The sequence below is a fragment of the Gymnoscopelus microlampas genome (assembly GCF_963454915.1).
Source record: "Gymnoscopelus microlampas genome assembly, chromosome: 1".
Classification (NCBI taxonomy): Eukaryota; Metazoa; Chordata; class Actinopteri; order Myctophiformes; family Myctophidae; genus Gymnoscopelus; species Gymnoscopelus microlampas.
This window is the reverse complement of record NC_139962.1, coordinates 65,285,247-65,306,663: the sequence shown is the minus strand read 5'-3', so window position 1 is coordinate 65,306,663 and position 21,417 is coordinate 65,285,247. Positions and strand designations below refer to the sequence as shown.

Genomic DNA, 21,417 nt, shown 5'->3' with positions numbered 1-21,417 from the left:
CACACCATGCTAAAGGATAAAGTTTTGGCAACACCTTAAACGTTCTGCCTTATACATAATAAAGTATAGAAACAGCAGAAATGCACACACATTTATAACCCTTTTAAATCTTTATTGTATTGAAGTAACCACAGACAGTAATATAGATTTTGATTTTGATCTTACAGTGACTGCCCCCTGGTACTGTACTCCTCTCTGTAATTCTTCGGCATATAAAAGTTGTGGGTGCTATTTTATTATCAGATATTTACTACTTATCAAAAAGCAAAGACAAATAGCCTGTTTAAAATCTCTCTACAAGTTATCTGGAAACAAAGCCTGGATCTTTTCACATCAAACAAGCTTGAATTCATGCATTGATCACTGACATGTACAAACAACAACGTCAGCCTGAAGAAGAGATTAGCAGTTTCTCCCAATGTAGACAGAAGGACATTGAAACTAACAATATAGCCTTTCTGACAGTTTTGCACGGAATAACTTTCTCCGTTGCAAGGTTTTAAGTGCATGTGTGTGTGTGTGTGTGTGTGTGTGTGTGTGTGTGTGTGTGTGTGTGTGTGTGTGTGTGTGTGTGTGTGTGTGTGTGTGTGTGTGTGTGTGTGTGTGTGTGTGTGTGTGTGTGTGTGTATGCGCGTGTGTATGTGTGCATGTGAGTCCGTGTTCGTGTGTGGAATGACAATGTTTTGCCAACAGATATGCGTCAACGTCAGCCCCAGAACAGGGAGGATAAAGGGTTGAGGTGGGTCTCAGAATCGCGCACGCAGCAGGAACATGAGAAAGACGGCACTGAGCAGAATGCAGAGCGTGCACACGGTGGGGACCACGATCTCTGACACCATCTCCATGTGGCTTATCAACGGATCTGAAAACACACACGCACACATACACACACACACACACACACACACACACACACACACACACACACACACACACACACACACACACACACACACACACACACACACTTGATATGTATTTATGCAAACATAAACAGAAGTACAAGAATACCTTGTACAAAGGACATAAACACTGCCAGTGCAGTGGAACAGTGTCTATAAGGCAGAACATTGTTACATACAATGTAATTGATATACTTGTCAAACACAGCAGACATCAATCATGGATAAAGGAAACAGCGCCTCCTCCAAATTGAGCGGCTTCCTATAGTAGCTGATACTGAGCAGTACCTTGCTAACTGTTTGGCCCTCCTTTTGGAGAGGCCGGCCATTTGAAGGTAGCCTGGTAAACCCCTTCCTCCGGAAATCTCATTTCCATTTGTTTCCAATAGTGAGTCTGGCATGGGGGCCTGTTTGGCTTTTTGGCTGTGTGCGGGAGCTGGGTGGGAGTAATACCGTTGACTGACAACCCCTTCAGCCAATCAGCAGTTTGTTCCACCACCACCCCTTCAGCCAATCAGCAGTTCGTTCCACCACCACCACAGAGCCACGTGGCGCAAGGGGACTTTTGAAAGGGCCATGCCGAAAATAGGTTACTTTAATCGGATACATGAGTGTCACTGCCCGCCCCTGCCCGTTCTCTGAATTTTTATTTTGAAATAGGCTCTGTCATGATTAATTGACCACATATATGAAGTTAAACAACTAAATGCTATCCGAAAAATATGTTAAAAGTAAATTCCGTGCCATAAAAAAAGAAGTTTGAGAGCATTTTGAAGTTTTAAAACAGCGGACAAACCAGCGGACAAAGTTTTAATGGCCGCCGTTCCATTTTTGCTCAGCTGCACTCGGCTCCATTCGGGTTCACTCGGGTTCCACCTGATTGGCCAACATGCGCTGTCAATCAAAGAACAATGACCGAGGACGCTGATAGGAGAGTTCATGTTATGAACTCCGCAGAAACGCCCAGACAGGCGCTCAGGCCAGACCCCTTCCTGAAATCAAATGGAAATGAGATTTCCCGGAGGGAGGGGTTTACCAGGCTAATTTGAAGGCCCCTCACAACCAACTTGTGCACGTGCCTTAGGCTACCAAGGATAAAAACTACAGCTACAGCCAACAGAATCATCAGTACACAAGCTAAACATGCTTTGCTTCATAGTAGAATGCTTGAGATTGTTTTTACTTAATTAACCCATTAAGACCTGAGGCCTGTTCTATGCCTTCTAAATCAGTAGTTCTCACACTTTCATGTTTTTTCACAAAATGTTCAAAAATAGCAGATGTACAGTGGATGATCTATATCTGCTATTTATTGAATAGCCAACGCTAAAATCTAAAAAGACACAGATGCTTTCCCGGTTTTAAAGGGTTAAAAGTATCAATACCACAATGTATATACTGTATTCAAAATTTAGCTTAAAGCTCTATTATGCAATTATTTTGTGTGGGAATAAAATGTTATTTGTCCAATCTGTATGGTAGAGTATGTTAGTACAATATGACTTGTCCAATCTCTATGACAGAGTATGTTAATACAAGATAACTTGTCCAATCTGTATGGTAGTTATATTGTATGTTGATACAATATAACTTGTCCAATCTGTATGGCAGAGTATGTTGATACAATATAACTTATACAATCTGTATGGTAGAGTATGTTGATACAATATAACTTATACAATCTGTATGGTAGAGTATGTTAGTACAATATAACTTATACAATCTGTATGGTAGAGTATGTTAATACAATATAACGTATACAATCTGTATGGTAGAGTATGTTAATACAATATAACTTGTCCAATCTGTATGGTAGAGAATGTTAATACAACATAATTTATAGAATCTGTATGGTAGAGTATGTTAATACAATATAACTTGTTCAATCTGTATGGTAGAGTATGTTAATACAATATAACTTGTTCAATCTGTATGGTAGAGTATGTTAATACAATATAACGTATACGATCTGTATAGTAGAGTATGTTAATACAATATAACGTATACAATCTGTATGGTTACTGGTTAGACTATGTTAATACGATATAACTTATACAATCTGTATGGTAGAGTACGTTAACAGTAAACAGTAAAGTTACCTACTGCTGTTTTAAGTCAAGTCAAGTAAATGTAGTACATTTTTGACACCAATGGAAACAGATGAGAGATGCGTACAGTCATATCTTCAGCTGAAATTGATCAGTGCAATTGATGAGTCTAAGTGGTCCTCAAAGTTCAAAATGAACCCTCACAGGTCCGTAACTCTGAGTGTTATGGGGGGTACTTGAAATTAAATATTTTTAAAAAGTTGGAGAACCACTGATTTGTCTTTAAAAAAAATCAAGATGAATACGTTGTACCTAAACTTCATCATGCACTGGAAAACCCTTTTGCATCCCTGAATGTTGCTTATCTCCCTGGGCCTTTCTTCTAGCTGGAGGGGCAAAACAAAGAAACATCCTGTTAGATGTTAGAAGGAGAAGAAACTAAAGAAAGACAGAATTTTCCTTTGTTTGGCCCCTACCTTTCTCACAGTGCTGTCTCATACGATAGAACACATATTTTACATATTATAGAACATTTGGTTTGATATCCATAGTATAAATACAAAAGATTGTGCTAATGGCATTAACCCATTAAGACAGCTGTCATTTTAACCATTATCTTATACTTTGGCTATTCAAAAATAGCAGATATAGAAGCTCATAGCTATGAGCTTGTAGATCTGCTATTTTTTTTAAATCATGAAAATGAGTGCAAATCTTTGAATATATTTTCAAAGCTAACATTTGTAACTCAAATCTTTGCTTCTGGGGATCTACAAATGTCTAAATCCTAAAAAAATAAAAAATGTACATATAATCAGTGGTTCTCAAACTGTTTCATGTTATATGTTATATGTTGTTCCAGGGATCCCAGAAGCAAAGATTTGAGTAAAAAACGTTTGCTTTAAATATGTATATATATTCAAAGATTTTTACTATTTTTTACTATTTTTCGAAAATAGCCAAAGTATAAAATAATGGTTAAAGTGGTTACACCGTTAAAAGTGGTTCTTGGGCTTGTAATTGTAGGGGAACCACCTTTTGGTGCTATAGCACCTGTCCTTTGGTGCTACTGTATAAAGCAGGGTTCCCAAACGTTTCCATGCAAGGCCCCCCAACTGTCTGGAACCCCCTCCCCCTCCCCGTGTTGCAATCGATACAATACTGTAAGCTTGCTATTTTTGCCGTTTTCAACTGGCACAATAATCTTATGAATTACATTTGTATTGAAATAAAGAAAATATATAAACATACAATTTAAATACAGTATGTACAGTATATACAGTGGGTTAGGTTCTCGCATTGGTTCTCAAAGTGGGGTCCTGGGACCCCCAGGGGTCCTTGGGGGGTTCCAGGGGGTCCCCAGCTAAATGTGTTAATATAGCATCACAATCATTTTAACCACTTTAACCTTGTATAATTTGGCTATTCAAAAAAAGCAGATATACAAGCTCATAGTGCTCAAGTGCCGCGCTAAGAGCTTGTAGATCTGCTATTTTTTTTTAAATCTTGAAAATGTATGCAAATCTTTGAATATCTATTTTTTAAAGCAAACATTTGGAACTCAAATCTTTGCTTCTGGGGGTCCCTGGAACACAATATTTTGAGATGGGGGTCCACGGCCAAATACATATCATGTCCTTGACATGAAAAAGTTTGAGAACCACTGTTATAGCACCTTTGTCAAATGGTTGTATAGAACTTTCGATATAGCATCCTTTTAGCAACCATTAGCTGTGTAAACTAAGCTGAAGAACCAGTAGAGAGCCTCTAAAGCAGTGGTTCTCAACATGGGGTCTGGGGACCCCCAGGGGTCCTTGAGGGGGTTCCAAAAGCTAAAGTAGATAATATAGCATCACAATCATTTTAACCACTTTATCCATTTATACGTTGCCTATTCACAAATAACAGATATGCAAGCTCGCAGCGTGGCTCAAAGTGCTCGCTGCGAGCTTGTACATCTGTTATTGTTGAACATTTTTGAAAAATATCGAAAATAAATAAATCATTTTGGATCCTTTTAACATAAATCTTCTCTTCTGGGGGTCCCTGGCACAAAGCATTTTCAGATGGGGGTCCGGGGCCAAATACATACATTTGGGGGTTCTTCCATAGACGCCAGGTTCTATGGAAGAAACAAGCAACCTGCGTCCTCTCGTTCTGCACGAATGGTGGCTCGTTTGCGACATTCAGTGCATGTTTGAGTATCATGACACTCAACAATGAGCAGGAGTAGTGAAAAAAATAACTTTGCATCGGTTATATTAGGCGAATTTCAGCCTTCCACGCGCCTCCCATTATGCCAACGGAGGGGCTCGCCAGACTGGACGAAGGGGAATCTCTGAAATAACTCAACGTCCCTTTCAATGTTGGTGAGTGATTAGCGACACATCAAACATAACACTTAACATGTCTGGATTTCTCCTTTAAAGGTAGGGTAAGTGATTTACTTTGGTTAATATAAGTGTTAAATAGCTCTATATTTATATTCTGATAGTACTCATTGCTATAGAGTGTTTGTTCAGTAAAAGGAGTCTTCCATGTCTCTCCAGCTCTTTATTAAGCAGAAAATGTGTTTTCAGTGCTCTCTCCTGATTGGCTTAAACGTTGTCACCTACCTGAAAATGTACTATATTCTGTTTACTAAAGAGCTGGAGAGACTCCTGTGACCGAACAAACGCTCTGTAGCAATGATTACTATCAGAATATAGTACTTTAACCTTTTTAACAAAAAACAAAAAACTTTTGAGATACTTTTACTAGAGTATTTCCAATTGTCTATACTTTTACTTTTACTCCACTACATCTCGGAGGCAAATGTTGTACTTTTACTCCATACAATTATTTGAAAACTTTAGTTACTAGTTACTTCGAAGATATAAATTATTACATTATAACACATACATTAACCACTTTAGTCCTATTTTATACCTAGGCTATTTGAAAAAAGCCGATCAGATCTTGTAGATCTATTGCTATTTTCAAACATTTTAGTTACTTTTGGTACTTTAAGTACATTTTGATACCAATACTTTTGTACTTTTACTCAAGTAATTTTTTTATTCCAGACTTTTACTTGTAACAGATTACTTCTACATTGCAGTATTGACACTTTTACTTAAGTAAAACATTTGAGTACTTTTTCCATCACTGGTTTTGAGGGAGGCTTTGAATAGGGCAAGGGTAGAGGCGACTTTGATGTGAGGTGGGAGTGAGTTCCAAAGGGAGCGGGCTGCAACTGAGAAAGCCCTGTAACGCACCTCACTTTTGGCCACTTGAGTCCTAACTCATTGGTCGTATACCTGTAGCATACGTAGTAACCATGTCAAAGAACCATTGTTGTAGCAGTGTGTGCACTGACCTGCAGCTAGCAGCTGGTTGCTGGAGGAACACAGCTCCCCTGCTTTCCTCTTCCAACTCTCCACCTGTGAACAGCACATACACTCTCAAAGCTATGGCATGCTAACATGATGCTCTATATGCAAACATCTTCATTTATAAATTGGATTTCAGTGGTGTAAAGTAACTCATGTACTCAAGTACTGTACTTAAGTACAATTATGAGGTATTTGTACTTAATGGAGTATTCTACTCCACTACATCTCAGAGGCAAATATTGTACTTTTACTCCACTACAATTATTTGACATCTTTAGTTACTAGTTACTTTGCAATTATCAATTATTATATTATAAAACATACATTAACCACTTTAGCCCTATTTTATACATAGGGTATTTGAAAATAGCTGATCTACAAGCTCACAACATGTCGCATCGTGGCGCGTTGTGAACTTGTAGATCTGCTATTTTCAAACATTTTAGTGCTTTTACTTTTGGTACTTTAAGTACATTTTGTTACTAATACTTTTGTACTTTTACTCAAGTAAATCTTGAATTCCAGACTTTTACATGTAACGGAGTATTTCTAAATTGCAGTATTGATACTTTTACTTAAGTAACATATCTGAGTACTTAGTCCACCACTGTGTGTGTGTGTGTGTGTGTGTGTGTGTGTGTGTGTGTGTGTGTGTGTGTGTGTGTGTGTGTGTGTGTGTGTGTGTGTGTGTGTGTGTGTGTGTGTGTATGTGTGTGTGTGTGTGTGTGTGTGTGTGTGTGTGTGTGTGTGTGTATATATATATATATATATATATATATATATATATATATAATAAGACTCTACCTCTCTCTGGTTGGGAAATCCATTGGAGCTGATGATACGTTTGTAGTACTGAACCGAGGCTTTTGGGTAACGTGGTTTGTTTTTGTTCCTGAAGTCCACGTAGTACAGACCGAACCTCTCCGAGTATCCTTCATCCCACTCAAACTTGTCCAGGAGGGACCAGGCCGTGTAGCCCTTCACGTTCACTCCATCCTTTATCGCTAAAATGTGCATATAGGACATTAGTAATTTTCCCCCTAGTAATACAGAACAACTACATTACACACATATGGAGTAAAGTGCAAAAAGTAGCAAAATGGTAGGGGAAATATGTAATCTACAAGCTCACAACGCGTTTTTTCTATTTCTTGAAAAGTAAAAGAAGTTTTGGACATGCAAGGTCCCCCCCCCTCATTGCAATATCAACATGAGCAATACAAATAATCACGAAATACACATACTTTTACATAATGCAAAAGAGATGATGTAATTCTTATAATTATTCCTTTCAAGAATCCAGGCATGAATAGTTTTTTGGTTTGGATTAGAAGAAAATGTTTTAAGGGGAGCAGTGAGAAACTGTATTGCTAAGTTGGTGGTATATTCATAGTCAATAGCAGCTGTAGCCAGGTGCAATGTTTTCACTAAAACCACGTTGTTGGAATGGAAATATAATCAATACCTTTCTTCTTCTATATTTTATTGTGTGCATACCGTAGGTTATTCATTGTCTGTGTTAACAGACTATGTTAAGAGCAAACCTAAGGCAAGCATACATTCAAACTGTAGACTGTACACGTATTGATTTTGTTTACTCATCGCGAGTCAAATAGTAATCACAATTTTCAACAATGTTATCGCATACGGCATGTTTTCCTAATATCGTGCAGTGCATGCTAGCCGTAGTGGTGATGTACTGTAATGTAGTCATCTATTATTTTCTCACCCTTGAGCATTTCATTGATGTAGTCTCTGAAATAGAGCATCCTCCAGTCGTCACAGAGGTCTGTGCACGTCATCTTCTCTGACACGCCGTTCTCTGTCACATAGATCATGGGATTTCCATACTGAGTCTGTCAAGGATACATGATATATAACATACATAACATACTTTTACCATGGATGTTTTCAGTGGTGGAAAGTAACTAAGTACATGTACTCAAGTACTGTACTTAAGTACATTTTTTAGGTATTTGTACTTTACTTGAGTACTTCCAATTTCCAATTACATCTCAGAGGCAAATGTACTTTTACTCCACTACAATTATTTGAAAACTTTAGTTACTAGTTACTTTGTAGATTTTGATTGTTATTACAGAACATACATTAACCACTTCAGCCCTATATACATTTCAGCCATTTAAAAATAGCTGATCTACAAGCTCACAATGATGTTGTAGATCTGCTATTTTCAAAAGATTCTAAAACATTTGAAAACTTGAAATGGGACATTCTGTGTGGAGTTTTCTAGGGTCTAACCGACCTTATTATATTTTTATTGTACTATTGATTCCTCACCGCCAGCCACGTTTTAAGCTGGTAGCGGGCGACCTCTAGCGGAGAGAAAGGGGTCTTGTTGTTCTCCGTGTTTGGTGACGTCATGAAAATGTCCACTTGTTTGTGTATTTATACAGTAGGCTAAATAGTTTGTTTACCGGGTAAACTCCGGGGGTTCGATTTTATGGGAATTATTCCGTTAAGTTTGTGATACGGCAAGCGTCTATATTTAATTGAAACGCATGTGTGTTGACTGTTGAGTAAGAGTTTCACTTTCCTTGTGATCGTGCACATGCACATACAGTAGGGTTGTTTTTCATTTTCACTCATGATCATGCGCATAGAGTTGTTTTGATCAGCGGGATTCATTCCATCGTAGCATGAGAGAGCGTTTGCATGCAGATGTGACCTGGCAAGCAAATGTGCATTGAAAATAGTTATTTTTGTGTGATAAGCTCTTTTATTACCAATCATATATGTTGTGTACATATAGATGGATGTTTAGTATATATTGTTTATTGTTTAGTATAGTTTGTATAAGTTGGTTACATGTTTGCATGGTCCCGTGTTTCTATGTTTCCACAATTTAAAAACCTACAGCTACTGCTACTGCTAACTGCATCTCATCATCATTTCAATTCATTACCTTTAGTATCCATTTTAAGCGAGGGCTAACGATTGTAGTTACTCGTGAGCTGGCTGAGGGCAGACTGTTCTGTTCAAAGTTGTAGTTTAGTGTAGTAACCATGTGTGTTTATGTGTGAATGTGTGTGTGTTATTAATACATCTACAAAAGACAGGAGCGGTGTAGCGTGCTTTGATGTTTTGATGTTTAGTTATGATGTTGAGTGATTTACGCCAAATATATCTGCATGTATACGTCCCCGGTCCGTGGGGAGATTTTGGAGTTAGATAGAACTCTAGAATAACGGAACATTCTGCATAATGAGTACTTTAACTTTTGGTACTTTAAGTACATTTTGATGCCAATACTTCTGTACTTTTACTCAAGTATATTTTGAATTCCGGACTTTTACTTGTAACAGAGTATTTCTATATTGCAGTATTGATACTTTTACTTAAGTAAAACATTTGAGTACTTTTTCCACCACTCGATGTTTTTCAATTCAAAGCAGTGTGTGTGTGTGTGTGTGTGTGTGTGTGTGTGTGTGTGTGTGTGTGTGTGTGTGTGTGTGTGTGTGTGTGTGTGTGTGTGTGTGTGTGTGTGTGTGTGTGTGTGTGTGTGTACCTTGATGAAGTTTAGCAAGCGACGGAATCCCCATGGCACAGAGTAGAGCCATTCAGAGCCAGGGTCGGGCCAGCGCGGGTCCACTAGTTCCACCAGGTCCCTGTCAGTGAAGTAGCTGTTCCCTCGGCCTGATGGGTAGTTCTTCTGGGTGATGTACCGCGTGGTGAAGTGACCGATCCCCAGGAAGTCACAGGTACCCTTAAAGGTGGTGTAAAGGATATTTTCTTGTTTTGGTTAAAACAGAAAGTGTGTTAAAAAGTTAAAGCTGAGAGTGAGTCTGTTCAATAACAGGGGTCTCCCTGACTCTCCAGCTCTTTAATAAACAGAACATACATTTCCAGGTAGGTTGCCAAGTTCGTCCAATCAGGGTGGGGGCCAATATATTTTAGTACATAGCACACACAATTTGGTATGAATGAATGTTGAAATTCTGCATATTTTATTGTTTTACGGACCGGTCTGGTCACTGTACCTTGATGTAGCTCTTCTCCTGAGGTGAGAAGACAGGCAGCCGTGAAGCTCCCAAGCCCTGCTGGGCACTCTTCCTACCTATTGGTAGAAATTGTAGACATATTATTACACATATAAGGTATAATGTATAACATATAATGTCATATAGTGTGAAATGTGTGGATAGTGCAGGTGTTTTTAATTATTATATAAATAAGTAAACACAGTGATTCTCTGGCAAATACATGGACACTGTATTTGAACACATATGGACAAACCCGCACCTTGACATGACACAAACACATTTATCGATAAGCCAAATATAGCGATATGAAATGGAAAAGTAATTATACCCCTCTTTCTCTTTTTTCTTCTTAAAATTGCTAAATACAATGCAATACAACTTAGTATCGATAAAATTGATTATTTGCATTGCAAAACGTTTCGATACGATTATTTGCATTGCAAAACGATCCAATACGATACAAACGGGCATAAACCGTTTATTGTGTTTATCTCCATACTTAAGCTTTTTAAGCCCTTAACCCCGACAGCGAGGTTAAGTTTTATTTTGACTGCGGATCATGTCACTTACCGACGTAATCTTTCATAACTTGAGGATAGTCTCCGTTGAAGATGGGCGTAGCAAACCATCCCATGTAGAACTGTACGTATCTCTCTGCTGCTTCTATGTCTCTCTGGTTGCTGATGTCTACCGGCTCCCCCCAGTCGGCTGACACTGAGATCCCCACAAACCCTACACATGCACGCACGCACGCACGCACGCACACACACACACACACACACACACACACACACACACACACACACACACACACACACACACACACACACACACACACACAGAGCGTGAATTAGGGGTTCTGAAATGGTTCTGTAAAAGCATGCACAAAGAGTGGGCACATCAACATTGTGGGCAACTCAATGTTAAATTAGCATTGTTTTTCCCTCCAAAATGTTAAAGAAAATAAGAATTTGGGAAATGGTGTGAAATAATGTAAATTATACATGATTTGAACACGCACGGTACATCATTATCAGACCTACATTTACTGTTCAATGTTTTGTAGCAATGTGTACCAATTGTAGAAATATGTCCAAAAAAAAAGTCAAATATTCAAGAATGCTCAAATCATGTATATTTTAAATTACTTAAGACCATTTCCCAAATAATTTACTATGATTTAACATTGAGGTGCCCGCAATGTTTAGGTGCCCACTAAGGCTGCACGATATTAAGCGAGCATGCAATATTCAAAAACGTTGTAATCATTGTCTAGGACTTTTTTGTTATCCTTTTATCTTAAATGTCTGACTGTTCGTGCTGTTTACATTTCTGATTACTAAAGTATTCAATCAATCGATCAATCAAATGTGTGTTTCTAGTTCTGATATGGGTTGCGCACATACAGTTTGTTGCTGGTGCTGGACACAGAGTAACAGTTAAAAACTAGAAAAAGTGCTCCTCGGAGCACAAGTCTCCGCCAGGTCAGGTAGATTATTGTGGCCTCCTGGTGGCGCTATAATAGGCCAATGTGAAAAGGGTGCTATTTCTTCTTAGGCCTTGCACGACAATCGGACACTGCATTCATGATTTGAGGCATTTTGTTCCAAAAATGTGGTTTGCTAAATTAGACCTGCTGGTGGCGCTATAACAGGCCAATGTGAAAAGGGTAGCATTTCTTCCTCGGCCTAGTGGGAATGTGCTTGCAAAATTTCACGGAAATCGCACACGGGATGAGGAATTTTGTTCAAAAGGGACCCATCCTGCAAACTTTGGAAGCCAATGTTAGCCAAGTAGGATGGAATATGAAATATCGAACACATCCATCTTGATCACATGACTATAGAGATACTGTGTACCGATTTGCGTGATCTTTAGACAGAATCTGAAGGAGCAAGAGCAAAAAATGTGTTTTACAAAACTCAGCCTCCTGGTGGCGCTCTAAAAGGCTTATTATGTGAAAATGCATGGCAAAGGTTTTTCCTTGGCCTCTAGGGAGTGTGCGTGCAAAGTTTTGATCGGTGCAGTTATGCGTGAATTGGCCTGTTATAGCGCCACCATGAGGCTGATGTGAACGTTTTCAAGTGGCATTTCTTCCTGGGCCAAGTGGGAATCTCTGTGGAAACTTTCACGGAAATCGCATGCTGCGTGCAGGATTTGAGGCATTTTGTTCCAAATTAACCAATCCTGCATACTTTGGAAGCCAATTTTAGCCAATCAGGATGGAATATGGAAAATCAGACAGATCCGTGTTGATCACATGGCTATAGAGATACTGTGTACCGATCTGCGTGTTTTTTGGACAAAATCTGTAGGAGTAATATCAAAAAATGCAAAAGTCGTGTTTTGCAAAAGTCGGCCTCATGGTGGCGCTATGACAGGCTGATCTGAAAAATGTGGGGCAGAGGTTCTGCTGTGGCATCCAAGGAGTGTATGTGCGCAGTTTCACAGCGACAGGGCCAACGGTGGCGGAGACTAGCTGGTCGCAGACAGAAGGACGGACACACACACACACGGACGGACGGACGGACGGACAGACGGACGGACGGACGGACGGACGGACGGACGGACGGACGGACGGACAGGGGGCAAAACATACTCTCTCGCCATGCCTTTCGGCCTGGCGGAGACAATAATAAAAGACAGCATTGCTCCTACAAGTGGTACAGGTGGTTCAAGGTTGTGCTTTATTGTTACATCTTGTGTACAGGTACATATAAGAATACAACTTATTTTTGATCGAGGGACCCTCCAAAAGCATATATATATATATATATATTATATATATTATATATATATATATATATATATATATATATATATATATATATATATATATATATATATATATATATCAGATCTACACGCTTGTGAGCTTGTATATCGGCTACTTTTGAATAGCCAAAGTATAAAATAATGGTTAAAGTGGTCAACAATGACACAGATGCTTTTCCTGTTGTAATGGGTTCAAGTAAAAACTTGTCGGAGCAATGCTGCTGTGCAGACTTTTATTCTTTTGTCATGTGTTGTTTCTCTCACCTCTTTGTTTACTTCTCCACTGGGTGTCATACGTGTGCCAAACCTTAGCATGTGCCTGTTGCAAGGAAGAGAAAAATAAAACAATGATAATATGGTTGTGAAAACAAACAAATATTGACTTCATTCTTATGCCTAATTTATGCTCCGTAGCAGTGGTGGAAAACGTACTCAAATGTTTTGATACTGCAATATAGAAATACTCTGTTACAAGTAAAAGTCCAGAATTAAAAATGTAAAATTACAAAAGTATTGGTATCAAAATATACTTTAAGTACCAAAAGTAGAAAGTACTCATTATGCAGAATGTCCCATTTCAAATGTTTAAAAATCTTTTGAAAATAGCAGATCTACAAGCTCACAATGCGTTGCATCGTGGCGCATTGTGAGCTTGTAGATCGTCTATTTTCAAATGGCCGAAATGTATATAGGGCTGAAGTGATTAATCTTTTGTCTAATAATCTTTTGTAATAATAATCAAAATCTACAAAGTAACTAGTAACTAAAGTTTTCAAATAATTAAGTATTGGAAGTTGGAAATACTCAGGTAAAGTACAAATACCTAAACATTTTACTTAAGTACAGTACTTAGTACTGTACTTAACCTAGTTACTTTACACCACTGCTTCATAGTACGACAGCGTCACAGACCAAAAATAGCAGATCATAAGCTCACAACGCAAGCTTATAGAGCTGCTATTTTCCCCAAATTGGACTTCACACCTTGATGATGTGGTGGGCAGCTTTGTAAGCCCCTGTTCCTCGCAGCTTCAGTCCAGGTGCGTGTTCTCCTGTTTCATAACCTTCTACAGCTACGGACTATAGAAGTATAAAATAGGGCATTCTTTTACGAAGAAACAAACAAACAAACAAAAACACTCAAATGAAATATGGAGAGATATGGTTTGTGGTGGACAGCGATGTCAATGTCTCAAAGTGACTTTGATGATTGGTGATGTTGACAGTTTGGTGACATACCCATGGATTGTTGAAAGTGATCCAGTACTTCACTCGGTTTCCGAATCTCTCAAAGCACAAGTTGGCAAAGTCGTTAAAATAGTCGACCATGCTGATGTTCTGCCAGCCACCGTATCTATCCTCCAACACCTGCAGGGGGAGCGATCACCAGTGGTGGAAAAAGTACTCACATGTTTTACTTAAGTAAAAGTCAAAATTGTAAGTACAGTACTTGAGTAAATGTACTTAGTTACTTTACACCACTGGTGATTAGACAGAAATAGTGCCATGTTATAATGAGCATTAATGAGGACCAATATGAAGATTTTAAATCAAGTACTTGAATTGGCGGAAAGAAATTGCCATGGGACAAAAAAAGAAAAGGAGGCAAAAAAAGATACGAAATTGCACATCTAAAAAGCTTGAGCTTGTACATCTGCTATTTTTGCTGGACAATGTAAGATGAAGTACACAAAGGGGTTTAAGTGGTTAAACAGACTAATCAGATTTTATTTCTCATCAATATAAAACCAACAACAACAAAAATGAAGACACGCTTCTTGATTTTTCAGTTATTCGAAAAAGTAATGGATAGAACAGTGGTGGGCAACTTTGATGATGGGCCACTACTGTATATATGGCCAACAATAGCTGATCTACAAGCTCAAAACGTGCCGCAGTGCGACGCGTTTTGAGCTTGTAGATCTGCTATTTTTGCTATTTCTGAATTGGAATCCAGATCTTTTTTTTTCTTTTTTTTATTGGAATCCTGAAGAGTAACATTTTTATTTAATTACAAATGCATTTAGTTCTACTTATGTTAACTGAAATAAATACATTGGACATAAAAAGACAATATAATTTTAATACTAGTCATAAGCTACTAATATAGACAAGTCATTAAAGCGGGTCTTGTTTGCATGTTTGGAATTGTAACAGCTGAAATCAATAATATATCAGTATTCCGATACTAACCTGCGGGCCGCTTTAAGTGAAGGTGGGGGCCGCATGTGGCCCCCGGGCCGCCAGTTGCTCATGTATGGGAATATAACGCCTAGACAGAAATATAATAATTGAGTGTATGATTATTATGTCACAATAAGCAGCATCTCACCTGAGGTAGGTCCCAGTGGTACAGAGTAACTATGGGTGTGATCTTATTGTCCAGCAGCATGTTAATGAGGTCATCATAGTATTTCATTCCTTTCTCATTGATGTGTTCACCTGAAAACATTCACAACATGAAGCTTCATTCCTTCATCACACCACAGCACAAACAGTGGTGGACAGTGGTGGATTTGACTTAAGTATAAAAGTATCAATACCATCATGTAGAAATCTGTTACAAGAAAAAGTCTAGTATTCAACATTTACTTGAGTAAAAGTATTTACGTATTGGCATCAAAATATACTTTTCCAGGCTAGAAAATCCTTTGAAAATACCAGATCTACCGGTATAAGCTCACAAGCTTTTGAGCTTGTAGATCCTCTATTCTCAAATAGCCAAAGTATATAGAGCTGAAGGGGTTAATGTATGTTTTGTAATAATAATAATCAAAATCTATCAAGTAACTAGTAACCAAAGTTTGCTATTCTAGTATAGTAAAAGTACAATATTTGCCTCTGAGATGTAATGTAGTAGAAGTAAAAGTATTGGAAATAAAAAATACTCCAGTAAAGTAAAAAAATACCTCGAAAGTGTACTTAAGTGTACTTCAAGTAATTACTCAAGTATTCAAAAGTGCAAATGCAAATGCTTGTAGATCGGCCTCATTTGAAATAGGGCTTAAGTGGTTCATTGATAATATAGGCTATTTTTTGTAAGTCTGGGTCTCAAGAGTCCCTTCCTAGAGATCTACTCGGATTCAAAAGTACAATATTTCTGTTTGAAATGTAGCGGAGTGAAAGTCATGTGCTTGCAAAGAAAAAAAAATACTCAAAAAAATCTAAAAATGTACAGTACTCAAGTAAATGTGCTTAACTTTTCACGAGTCACTTTCGAGGGACTCCCTCTTTCTATGGTGTTTCGCCCATCCCTAATCCTTAACCTCACAAAAACTATGCCTAAGCCTAACCTTAACCCTAACCTGAACCTCACCAAACCTATGCCTAAACCTAACCTGAATCCTAACCTCAACCTCACAGGAATAATGCCTAACCCTAACTTCAAGCCACGCCCGCCGGGGCGAACCACAGTAAAATGAGAGAGTCTGCTTACTTTTCAGTCCATTGGGTAGAATCCTTGGCCAGGAGATGGAGAAACGATAGTGATTCAGCTTCATGTCCTTCATCAAGTTGACGTCATCCTAAAAGTAGAGGCAAGGAAACATATTGCTGTTCATATGCACTATGGGTGCGACAATTAATCGAACTAGTAGATAACATTTATTATTTAATTATTTTTATAATTGAATAAAATAATCAACGAATAATCCAACCCTATTTTGAGCAGGTCATTATGGGCACAACGTTTCAACCCCAATTACCAAAAAGTTGGGACGTTGTTGAAAATGTAAATAAAACAAAATATGATCATTTTCTAATCCTTTTTTTTTTTTTATATATATCCCGTGATTTTGTAACCCTTATTTTTCACCTGGTGCCAGTTTTCTAAGTGATCCTGGGCGCTACACTCCCCTCACCAGCCTAGGGAGGCCAGGGCCAAGCTCATGCCTCCTTCAATGCACGAGAGCCAACTGACCTTCTTGTCACCTGACAGGGGGGAGTTTCACCAGTTGGACGTAACGCGTGGAAAGAACACGTTATTCCAACCAGTTCCCTTCCCCTCCATCAGGCACCCCGGCTGTCATGGGGGAGGCGGTATAGCGACCAGGATTACTACATGTTTTTGTGAGGGTATTAACTACCCTGAGAGATACGGGGAGAACATGCAAACTCCACACAGAGTAGGCCCTTTCGCCAACCCCACCTAGGGTATGGGCACTGATGACGCGGAGGACAAGACCACAGCTGGCGGGAATCAAACCCAGGACCTTCTAGCTGTGAGGCGACAGCGCTACCGACTGGGCCACCATGCCCCCCCTATTTTCTAATCCTTTATTTGACCTTTAATTGACCTATATTTAATTGGAGAAAAGACAGTGTTCCTAAACTCATCTAAGATGGACTGACACAACGTGAAAAAGTGTGCTGTGGTCTGATGAAAATAACGCTTGAGTTGTTTCTCGATTCAGTGATTTATCCATGTTTTCAATATTTCACAAAACACGCTTCTCTTTGATTTAATTGGAAAAGTAATCGATAGAATAATCTCTAAGAAAATAATTGATCGTTGTAGCCCTGATATGATAATTGCTGCATGTTTTCTTTGTGAAGGAAGTAGGCTTTTTTTGATTGATTGAATACTTTATTAACAGTTTGCAAATAGTACAGTGGTATGATTTTACAATGGTGCTAAAAAGGATAACACAAAAAGTCATGAGGGCTTATTTCCATTGTGGTCCATGTGTATTCAATTCATAGAGAGATTACCATAATATTTTTGGAAATATATCAAATGTATCTTTCAGTCATGTACAGTAACCAAGTGCTGTACTTAAAGGACCACTTCCCCCATTTTCAACCTTATCTTCATATAATTGGTCCTAACTAATGCTCATTATAATATGGCATAATGTCTGTCTTCTCAGTCTGTGTTCAAGAGTAGGACAGTTCAGAAACCTGCCTACCAGTGACATCATTGGTAGAAAGTTTGGTCATTTCAAACAACATTTCAACTTTATTTATGTATTTAAATGAATGCAAGAATAATGGCTTCTATTTGCTGACCTTCCAGGAAGCGAAAGGTTGTAGTGTCTATTAGCTTGGCATCATATTGCTACTTATACTTAAGTCCAAACTCTGAGTACATCTTCCACCACTAATATCGATAATGTATTTTGTAGCATACTAGAGTTTCAGGCCGTTATGCAGTCTTCAAATCTAGTCTTATACAGTGGTGGGAAAAGTACTCAAATGTTTTACTTAAGTAAAAGTATCGATACTGCAATGCAGAAGTATTCTGTTACAGGTAAAAATCTGGAATTCCAAATTTACTTGAGAATTTACAGGCTTTTGTGAGCCCCCCAGACGGTTTTTAAGTTTGATTCAGTATTTAGATATTTGATATTCATTTTATCAGACACGCCCCCTTCCTATACAAACACATTATAACTTCAAACTCCATTTTTAACATGTTAGATTCATCAAAAACACCGGTCCTTGTTTCTGGTGACTCATCCTGCCTAATACGTGAGGGGCCGTATTTTTTCGCTAACTTTTTTTATTTATTAAAAGTTTTCATTTCCCAAAAAAAAAAAAAAAAAAACCTCACTATTAGAAGGACAATATCAGTCACCAGAACCAAGGACGGGTGTTTCCGATGAATGAGTTTGTATAGGAAGGGGGCGTCCGGGCATCTAGAAGGGATGCCTCCTGAGGTCCGGCGGACCGGAGCGACGGTGTGCCTCGCAAGTCCGGATGTTACGTTTTGTACTGTCCAAGGTCTACAAGCTCACAACGTGTCGCGATGCGACTCGTTGAGCTTGTAGATCGGCTATTTTCAAAATATTTTATACATTTTGAAAACATGAAATGGAAGATTTCTGCATAATGAGTTCTTTTACTTTTGGTACTTTAAGTACATTTTGATGCCAATACTTTTGTACTTTTACACAAGTTAATTTTTAATTGAGGTCTTTTACTTGTAACAGAGTATATCTACATTGCGGTATTGATACTTTTAAGTAAGAAACGTGAGCATTTTTTTCCACCACTGGCTCTAGTCTAGGCGATTTGAATATAAGATTGTACGTCACCTTAAATTTGTAGTATCCGTCGCAGGAAGTGTCACCTGTGTCGTTCAGGTAGATTTTGCCCTTGGTGTGGGCGAAGGCATCCCAGATGCTCATTCCTTTGCCATCGATGTTCCAAGCTCCTTCTGTTTGATATGCAGAGCTCCCAGCACCCCAGGAGAAGCCTGGCATTGAAGAGCAAGTCATTATGAGATATCACCTTGGCCAAAGATGTCCGTAGTTAATCACAGTTAGCATTTTCTTAACCACTTAATCCCATATACTAAGTAGTACGACAAATAGCAAAAATAGCAGATCTACCAGCTCATAATATGGCATGTTGTGAGCTGGTAAATCTGCTATTTTAACTCAAATCTGAATGAAAAAAAAGACACATTTTGACGGCCTGTGTTCAAAATGTTACTTGAGTAAAAGTACAAAAGTATTGGCATCAAAATATACTTAAAGTACGAAAAATGAAAGTAAAATGTTTGAAAATGTGGTTAATGTATGTTTTATAATATAATAATTTATATCGGCAGAGTAACTAGTAACTAGTTTTCAAATAATTGTAGTGGAGTAAAAAGTAAAATATTTGCCTCTGAGATGTAGTGGCGTAGAAGTAAAACAATAGATAATTGGAAATACTCCAAAAGCACAAAAATACCTCAAAATTGTACTTATTTAAAGTACAGTACTTGAGTAAAATGTTCTTAATTACTTTACACCAATTGGATTTTACCCTCATCTTAGGAATTTAGATGTGTCTGTATATCGTGTCCCGAGTCCCACAGTACCGGTCGGAAAGGTGCCGTAGTGGAACGAGCCGCGCTCGTTCTTGGTCCAGTGGAAGTCATCATCACTGGCTGACACACACAGCACCAACACAAGCACATGGACCTGGACTGGCCTCGCAATGCACCGGAACATGCTGATTGCCGTCTGGACTTACACCTACACACGCACGCACACACACACACACACACACACACACACACACACACACACACACACACACACACACACACACACACACACACACACACACACACACACACACACACACACACACACACACACACACACACACACACACACACACACACACACACACACACACACACACCATCAGATGCATTTTTTTTTCAAGTTACAGGTGAGAGTCACAGACATAAAATACAGAGTAAGGAAGATTGTTGAAGATTCAGCAACTTACACCACAAACGTGTTAACTCTCCACAGGTGTTGAGCAAAACCATTCTAATACAAATGCTACATCTCAAATATCTTGTCATTCATGTGTCAAATATCAGTTGCAAACACACTCTGCATCATACTGAAGCCTAGCAGGTTTAGAGGAATCCACTTTCATTTCACCCAGCTATACGACACGCTGACACAAAACGCGATGAGAGAAAGGAAATAAGCCAGCTTATCCAGCACGGTCAGAATGAGCGACATTTCAAGCTGCTGTGTACACTATGCTTAAGATGTAAAATATAAGCAAGTTTATCTGTCCCTCAAACAGTGATCAAAATGTAAAGATCCTCCCACAGTTCCACTTGACAAATCCTCTCCCTCTGTCTACCCCCGGTGTCTGTCCCTTTGGGCCTGTCTCTGTCTCGCTCTGAGCCACCTACCCCGTCACACGTCCCGCATTTGTCCCCACTGGAAACAACTCCAAAATGCAGGAAACGTCCCCAAGCTTCTGCACCTGGTCAATTCTCACAAATGTCACTAGTGGCGTTCAATACCGATGCTAGAGGAGAGAGAGAGAGAGAAGGAAAAAAAACGTGGGGAAGCATCCAGTAGATGTTGTGCTATTCAGTGGTCCATGTACAGAGGAAACGGAGCGGGCCCCCACATACCCAGCCATTTGAAGTCAGTGGAGTGTGAACGTAATGTGCTGGTGCAAACAGATCTTTTAGAAAAAGGAGGGATTTTGACACTGTAAGCAGAGATAATGTTAGTGAGCCTGATTCATTTCCAGCTTGGCCTTGTGGCGTTTGTTTAAGGCTTTGAGGCAGTATACCTTCATTATTTGACAGTGTAGTCAAAATGTTTATGTTTATGTGTATTCAGCTTTCAGCATGATCACAGATGTTTAACAAGACAGGTGCCATTAAAAACACAATTATTTTGCTGATTACAATCTAAAAATACAATTGCCTATCTAAAAATCTAATAACCTAAAACAAATCTAAAATCCACTATCATTTAAAAGTCTGCACATAACACATGTGTCTTACCATGTATTATACAATATTCTGATATACTGTATGCTGGAATGTGAAGAAATCCCA

The 21,417-nt window shown here is 38.7% G+C and overlaps 1 protein-coding gene across 1 annotated transcript; it reads right to left on the bottom strand.

Moving 5' to 3' along the window:
* Window positions 1–746: 746 nt before the first annotated feature.
* LOC311044506 (lactase-like protein) lies at window positions 747–20,044 on the bottom strand (the record flags this gene model as incomplete). Its single annotated transcript, XM_084056145.1, has 15 exons — window positions 747–862; window positions 3,289–3,336; window positions 6,309–6,372; window positions 7,129–7,328; window positions 8,054–8,180; window positions 9,854–10,051; window positions 10,326–10,402; window positions 10,899–11,060; window positions 13,368–13,422; window positions 14,088–14,183; window positions 14,343–14,471; window positions 15,436–15,545; window positions 16,540–16,627; window positions 19,139–19,299; window positions 19,912–20,044. 15 exons carry the CDS (start codon window positions 20,042–20,044, stop codon window positions 747–749), a joined length of 1,764 nt encoding a protein of 587 aa, XP_083912271.1.
* Between the last annotated feature and the right edge of the window lie 1,373 nt (window positions 20,045–21,417).